General features: G+C 30.3%; 1 protein-coding gene across 2 annotated transcripts; it reads right to left on the bottom strand.

The window, feature by feature from the left end:
- Positions 1-270: 270 nt before the first annotated feature.
- Positions 271-6,546, bottom strand: LOC111038776 (alpha-(1,6)-fucosyltransferase-like). 2 transcript variants are annotated; one of them, XM_022322014.1, is made up of 9 exons: positions 6,029-6,546; positions 3,646-3,870; positions 2,960-3,356; positions 2,702-2,888; positions 2,389-2,626; positions 2,098-2,274; positions 1,877-2,027; positions 1,553-1,813; positions 271-1,477 (listed from the first exon to the last, which is right to left on the bottom strand). In XM_022322014.1, exons 2-9 carry the CDS (start codon positions 3,849-3,851, stop codon positions 1,391-1,393), a joined length of 1,704 nt encoding a protein of 567 aa, XP_022177706.1. In that variant the 5' UTR covers positions 3,852-3,870; positions 6,029-6,546; the 3' UTR covers positions 271-1,390. The 2 variants fall into 2 exon arrangements, with proteins under 2 accessions (XP_022177706.1, XP_022177699.1); XM_022322007.1 differs by lacking the exon at positions 6,029-6,546 and adding an exon at positions 5,358-5,603.
- Between the last annotated feature and the right edge of the window lie 1,780 nt (positions 6,547-8,326).

The following is an 8,326-nucleotide window of genomic DNA, read 5'->3' as shown; positions in this document are numbered from 1 at the left end:
TTGGCAACAATTAGTTAGGAATTTTTTTTTTACTCGCACAAATATACAAACTCTGTTTAAAAACATTGACATTTGGCAAATAATGTCTTAATAATTGAAATGTATTGTATTTCATAAAAAAAATATAATAAATAATATACAAATACACAAGAATGTATAAATAGTTACTCTAAAATAATACTTTGTTAAGAACCTAAAGGTAAAAAATAAAATAAAGAAGCTGCTAATATATTTTTATTTGGAGCTTAAAAAATAAAATTTGTTTCAAAAGTATGTAACATACATAAAATAAATCAAACAAACAAATTAATAACAAGAGAAAAGACAAAAATATTTAGTTGTTTCAACGTATTGGTCATGATCAATTTTATAGGCACTTGAGTGTATGCTATTTTACCATCAATTTGTTGATATGTTATCTATAAGGGCTAATGAGTCACTAATAATGATATATTATGTTAAAATATATATTTTTTGAATAATTGAATGATCTTATGAAGATTGATGACAACAATAGAGGGTATACAACTCCACAAGTTAAATTTAAATATCAAATAAAAACACCCCTTAAAAAATTTTTGGTTACACGCCCCTGTTATTAACCTTCTACATATTATTATAGTAAAACATTTAAAACTACTGTCCTTAGATACAATTCTACTATTGAGACCAGAAGCTTCATCTATAAAGACATCCAGTTTACTTAAATATTTCCAATAAACCTCTAAACACTGTTAACACTGACTTCAGATTTTTTTTTTATAATAATCAAAATTAGAACTTCAATAATAATGTGGATTATCTTTTATAACTATAAAATAAATAAATATTATAAATAAATAGTGAACACAAATATGTGTCTGATAGTTTCTTGATTAATTACTTTACTTTAGATACAGACTACTAAAATAAATATATATTTATATTATTATACATAAAATCCAAAAATATATTTAAATATAGTTATTTAAAAAATAAACATTAAGTATGTGATGTACTATTTTTTCTAACAGTTTCTTTGGGAATAAATAGCATAATATGACAGTAATAATTTGTTGGTATATAGCATAACAATACAAGTGCCATTTTAAGTAGCATATAAAGACTAGTTAATACAGTAGAGAGCAAAAAATAATTAATATTTAATATTAAACTAAGATGCGATCACAGTAAAATTGAAATTAATTTAACTGTAATACAATTAAATAATAATAAGTTAAACTTAATTGCACTACAATTATTTGTACCTAATTTAATAATTTAAAAATTATAGTAGTATGTATATGTTATTTATCAGGTAAAATATAATTGTCCAAGCTTTGGGGTATAATGAGCACATAACTGTTGCCTATTTGTATAAGTCTATATTATAATATTGTCAGTATCGTAGTTACCTTTTTTGTTCTTGTAATTCATTAGTACTTAATGTTACATCTGGATAACTGGCAAAAGACGCAGTTTCGATTTTCGGGGACACCTAAAATTGAAGTTTTGATATAAATATATTTTAAATAACATTTTTCATGAGCTATTGTTAATGTCAAGTACAAACCTTAAATGTAGGATATAAGCCACTTTCTTTGGTTCTTAAATTTGTTCCCTTTGAATAACCATCCCAATGGTTACCAGCAACAGCAATCTCATCACCGATTAGTAAATTCATTTCATGCGGTCCATTAGCCTTATGGGGTAATACAGCTACATGAAGTCTGCGTTTTTGACCACCGTAATAATAAATGTCGTCTAAAGATGTGTATAGAGTTGACGCATCAGGATGGAGACTATTCATAATTTCATAGGCTACTCGACACACCTGTAAACAATAGGGGTTTAATTTAATATCAATTTAAAAAATAATTTTTATTCTGTCTTTTACCTGTGATGAAAAAGTACATACTAAGTAGTCACTAAGAGACAAAAAATGTATGTCAGTTATGATACCACTTAGCGATTGATCTGAATAGCGTTTGCTGATTGATGCCGTTTTAGAAATGTCTTCATCCCCAACTATTTCATACTCAGGATACCTAGAAAGTAAGTATAAAAATTAATTTATCTAGACAATTATTTACATTTACATTTTAGTATTTTACATACTTGCGTTTAGCTTCAGAAAATAATTTTGGTTCATCTGTAGCTAAATAAACTCTTTTTTTATCGACTTTATCAGTTAGTTCTTTATATTTGTAATATTGTTCAACATGTACCATATATTCATCTAGTTTATGGAATGCAGCTTCAGTACCAACTTTGTCAGTTCTTCTAATGTGCACTCTATACAAAAAAATTATGTTTATAATACAGACAATCCATATAATACACGTTTCTAATAATAATTAACTCTAATAAAATCATGAAATAAAAATAAATGATTAAATCAACAATTACCCGACAATTGGTTTTTGGAATTTAACTTTTTTGGCATATTCATCTAGTTTATTACTAGTAGCTGGTTGTGGTCGAAGCATATACTTGAGAAATTGTCCTATCCACCAAACCACAGGATCTCCATGCAATACATTTAATCGTGGAGCTAAGTCTTCAGGTAATGCAAGAGGAAGGAAAGGAGGTCTTGGGTTGATTGAGTCAATGATAGGTAGAGTAATAACTTGAGTATTTCGATGACCTAGAATGTTTGATAATAAGTTATCCTAAGTTAACTTAATTAAAAGACAATTTAATAATTGTGATTATTAATTACCTGGCCACCGATTGGTTGTTTCTCCATTTGGTAAAAGACATGTATCACTTAACGGTAAGAATACATCTTGCCATCCTCCTTTGGAATACCTCCAACCTTTAGACCTCAAAATTAATGTTCTTTCTGTCGCATATGCAACAATAAAACAATAAACAACATGATGCAGTTGGCAACCATATCCACAACCCTGTAATCATATTATATATTGTTTAAACTTTCATGAATCAAACAAAAAAATTAGATCTTAAAGTGGCAAACCTTATTTAAGTCACAAACTAGTTTTCTTGCTTTGGCACAATCTGATGGATTTTGTAAATGTTTCAATCTTTTTTGGACTAAATTACTCAAATTTTCAGATTCCTGTTGTCTCCATACTGTATGACCATCAACATCAGCTAAATTTGATACATCTTTTAATAAAGATCTATAGTGTTCACCAATAATGTTCTTCATTTTTGAAATGTGTTCCACTGTGACACCATCATCTTCTTTGACCAAGGATTGCAATTCAGAGTTGACATAGTACCAAAGTTCTTTAGTGTTTGAAAATATACGACGACGTGAAAGTTCATATTCTTCAGATGGACCATTTAGTCCACTTCGTTTAGAATTTTGGAAATAAGACAAAAGAATTTTCTTGTTGTCTATTCTTGGACTATAAAAAAAAATATAAAAACTTGAGGTTAATTTTTAATGATTGCATATTAGATCTGAAAGAAAATAGTTACTATAAATAAGTATTTTAAATTATATAGGTACTGTAAAATATTTCAATAACTATTGGCAACAGTTCAAATGAAATTTAAATATACTTACTAAAATATAGAAAGCAAAAATAAAACAGTGTTAATATTTCTTATTAAATTTGAATTTTAAAACTCAATAAATTATGCAAGCTAACATTCTTTCAAATCTTTGTTAAATATTATGAAAAAAGTTAATACTTGTAATTCAAATCCAATACTAAAGCATTAAGCTCAGCATTGCTTTTATGTAATTTATCAAGTTCTCGAAGAGCCCTGGCCAGTCTTTGAGATGAATCTCCGTCGTTGGTATCTTGTTGCCTTACAAGCTTAACAGTCACCAAAAGGAATGCTACCCATGAAAAAGCTAAAAACGCCAAAATGCGCAGCCATCCCTGTTGTCTCATGTTTTAATGATTAACAATTCTGTAAAATATTTAAAAAAAAAGGAAATAAGAGTTAAAATTAATAAATTAATTAGTATTATATAGCAGTTAACATAAGGATATTTTTAGTGAATTAGCTTAATATCCACGGATACGACCGTAATAATCATTTTACGAAAATGAAAAAAGTATGAAGATATTAATACTGAATAATTAATAAATGTTAACCTGTCGTAGGTATTGTTATGATTTGTAACATGATTGTTACTGTTTGTGTTGGAGTTACGCTAATATTACCAATCATTTTTTTGGTCCTGTGAATTATTTAATGAATTTAGAATAGTGAACCAAAGATAAAAATGTTGAACTAGTTCTATCCTACAAAAATTTGATTGTTAATAGCAATTGTCATTCAAATTTTCCATATTTACAAAAGATTGAAAACAAATAATTTTTGATGGCAAAAAAATATTCATTTTAAAAATCAAACTGAGGTATTTTGACCAGTTATAATACCAGTTATAATACCCACAAATAGATATTTACATATTATTGTTGTTGTTATTTTAGCATAATATTACATCGATAAGAGGTATACATAGTTTACAAGACAATCTATTTTTATTTGAATAAGTGGTTCCTAATAATAATTATAAGTTTAATGTTAGCCAAATACTACAAAATACTAACATTGATAGTGATGACGGGTTAAGTCCTTAGTTAAGTAATTAATGAATTTATTTAACAGGTTAGTAATATTTTGATGAAATATATGTTATAGCAAGTTAGTTAGAATAAAATGAAATATAAACAAATATTCTATGCATATTAAAAATGTATGCTTAAAAGATAATATATATTTATTAACATTAAACAAGATGGATGTAATAAAAGATTCTTTAGATAGGTAGTTTAATATCATCGTAGTTATAACATTGTTAAATAAATAATGTATTATTTTTGGTAGGTAGGTACAAGTACTTACATTTTTATTCATAGATGTTAACTAGAGTCAAGTGTCTGACAGTGTCAGTTTTCTTTTTAAATTTAAATTTTGTTCAAATATTTAAGGAACTGTTTAAATTAGGACTAATATTTAGCACTTGAAACTATTTAAAACAAATATTCAAAACTAGGTATGTGAAAAAGTAGGTATAACCTACTCTATAGAAAAATATGAGAGTAGTAAGTACCCTCACATTATATTTTAATCAGTCATATCTACTATGCACTTATGGTGAATAATATTGTTATATCAATAACTTATACCTTATAGTTAAATGGATGAATAATATAATTTATTTGAATATTAATTAAAGACATACCTATAATATTATTAATTCAAATTCAAAGAAGCTAAAGTGGAACACATACAATTATAATTTGAAATAGGTACCTACAATATTTATTGTACATTCAAAATATTTAAAATTCAAAGATAATTTTGAACATTGCGTACGGACACAAACCACAGGTCCACCCGTTGCTTACAACGGACGAGTGAAAAGAGATATTTGTTCGTTTTACCTGGACGGTCATCACCATGTCGGCGAACAGGAGATGTCATGCGACCGTCGTCCGCGGAGCTGTCGACACGTCGTCATCGGGGGATTCGAGTGAAAAATCCGAGGAGACAGAGACTGGGACCGGATCGGACCTTTTCGAGTCTCAAAGAACAACCTCAGAATTAGAAATCGTTTTTCGCCAGCGGACGACGGTTCGGGCGGCCCCCGATCTAATCGTCGTGCAGTGTGCACTGTGCACTGTGCAATTCCAACTAGCCAACTACAAACTATAAAGGTGTTACAGTGTTTAGTGTTATACTATTATCTCGGGGGGCGCGCTTGGGTTATCAGTCTCTCACGTTATCACCCTCGCCGAGTGTCGTCAGCCGTCGTCATAGATAATGAAGGAGTAAACGGCTGGTGCCTGGCGGCAGGAAAAGCTATAATATTGTCGGCACTGACCGCCGCGCCGGCTTCTGCGGCTATTTTAAATATTTTATACACAGTTCGAAGGACGACCGTCATTAATGAAAATAAACGTTTAAAATGAATGATTTATTATTGGACTTGTCATTTGTAATGTCCCTAATACCATTGATTTTAGAATATACTAGTATATTCTAAAATCAATGCTAATACCTATTAAATCGACTACCGTTAATAAAATATATTAATTACAGGGTAGGTACCTACCTATGTACGCAATTATCTCGTCGTCGTTATTTCGTCGCGAAACAAAATAAATTTGTTCGATAGGTACGTAGTCACTAGTCGTATAATCTTCGCAGTCTTGCGAGTCGCCAAACGTTAATTACATTAATACATAATATAACAATGTATTACTGCAGTGAATTATTGTAATGATATTGTGTACTACAACAGAACGCGGTGCAGTTTGAAAACGAGTTTATTAATTGACTCACAAAGGACGTCATCATCGTCGTCGGTTCGTCCATTTAAAACTACATATTATTATATTATTCATTCGCGCTACCACCGCGATAAACCGCGACCGTAGTTGCCGAGGCGGTCGTGCGCGGAGGTAATTATATTATAATATAATAATAATAATAATAATAATAACAACGCACCACAGTTGAAATCAAACGGAATGAAAACCCTACAAAACAGTACAATGTCACCGGATGCGCTCGTAAAAAATCGTATCGCGATCGTCGAATATATTATAATTTATAATATCAAAATATGTTTACTACACACCAGCAGCTACTCTCACGCGTTGGTACCTACCTTCCTGCCGGCACTGTTAAAATAGTTCAGCGTCGTAATTATGGAGCTTGTGGGTAAAAGCGTGGAGGGGGGAGGGGGGAGTGAGGATGTTGTAAGTTAGTAGATGTATTCGTTTTTTAAATCGGGTACCTCGAAAAAAATACATTTGTTTTGTTCGTATTAATTGTGGGTAATATTATTATTATTCAGTCGTTATCAAATTTTGAATAATTTTGACGACCCTATAGACAATTATAATTGTAATCATTAAGTACCAACTCATTATTGTAATAATATTTTATAGATTGTTGACGTAAAATCTCAATCTCTTCTTCATTTTTCTTAAACTGAGGTATTATTTGGTATCAGGTTTAGAACCAGATGGAATCAGATGAGTAATAATAAATATTTTTACATAATATGGAATGGTACGGTATTATAATAATCAGCTCACAGTTTTGCTTAGTTTCGGCGCCAAAGTAACGATTCCATAATGAATCTAAGTTCTCAAATACATACCTAACTATAAAATACCTACCATACATACAGCGCATAGAGCATACCAAAAACTGATCAAGGGGAGGGGGGTTCAATAGCTATGCTACCTCCCGCCCATCGTGGCTAAACCACTGGTATATATATCACGGTAACCAATCTATACCTCGCTCGACGGTGCCCGGTGCCGTTGTCCTCGAACCAGTCGCGCGCGTGTACCTATACGAGAATAATACCAATCATCTATTATATAGGTGTATAATATTATTAGATGATCCGATTATTTATTGTTCCGTTTGTATTGTCCCGTGTCCGAAAACGGACGTGAGAAATGTAATATTATTATATCGCACACGTCGTCACAACCCATCACGAATCTCGTCGAAACGAGTGAGGAGGAAAATCGGTTTTCGAAATAACGATTTCGTCAAGTGGACGTAACACCGGCATTTGTCGTCTCCGTCTTACAAGTACATAACATACCAAATCTAATCTACGCTCAGCAGATCACGGGTAGCTTTGTTAGTTTAAAAATTAGAGTGAATCGGAATATGATGAAACTTGATGCGGTATGGACATTATCTGTATTTGCAAGTGGGTTTTTATACGATAGTTAATTTTTTTTAGCAAGTTTTAAATATATAATATAGCTTAAATTTAAAATGCTCATAATTCACTCAAAAACTGAATCATCATAAAAAAATCCACTTTCAAACACAGATAATGCTCTAAGTAACAAGTTTCGTAAGAGGTCTATTCATTCTAATTTGTAAACTGACGATGCTATACTCGATATGTTGAGAGTAAATTTCTATGTTAAGCACTTGTAAGACGGAAACAAAAAATGTCAGTGTTACGTTCTCCTAACTGATAATATAGTAAAATATTTATGTAAATCGGCGTGAGTTGTTTTTTCCGGTCTGTAAAAGTATTCGAATGTGTCCATCGTCGAGACCATCTCAACAGTCAATATATTATATAATATATAAATTATATATGGTTATCGTCATAATATTTGTTATAATAATATAATATATTATGATATATAAACTTTACAATACCCACAGGCTACTGTGGTATGGTATATTGTATATACACAGGTATTACATAGTTTTGGTAGAATATGAGTGTAAAGTAGTACCTATATATCCTTCTCTAGATCACCGAATTTCGTTGATTACGATCATATTAGTACATTATCTTAAAGACTCATCTATTTAAATCGAATCTTCGATTTACAAATTATATTATATTTAACTCCAATTC

This window comes from Myzus persicae, unplaced genomic scaffold (assembly GCF_001856785.1).
Source record: "Myzus persicae strain clone G006 unplaced genomic scaffold, MPER_G0061.0, whole genome shotgun sequence".
In the NCBI taxonomy this organism is placed as follows: Eukaryota; Metazoa; Arthropoda; class Insecta; order Hemiptera; family Aphididae; genus Myzus; species Myzus persicae.
The sequence above is the reverse complement of the archived record's forward strand: the minus strand, read 5'-3'. Positions and strand labels throughout refer to the sequence as shown.

What these genes read in the sequence shown, in the direction of transcription:
- LOC111038776 (XM_022322014.1), bottom strand. Translation starts at nt 3,851, where the DNA reads ATGAGACAACAGGGATGGCTGCGCATTTTGGCGTTTTTAGCTTTTTCA. An exon ending in TTCCAAAAACCAATTGTCGG is followed by an intron (nt 2,275 to 2,388) that starts GTAATTGTTGAT and finishes TTTTTTGTATAG; the next exon opens with AGTGCACATTAGAAGAACTG. An exon ending in GCTTATATCCTACATTTAAG is followed by an intron (nt 1,478 to 1,552) that starts GTTTGTACTTGA and finishes CTTCAATTTTAG; the next exon opens with GTGTCCCCGAAAATCGAAAC.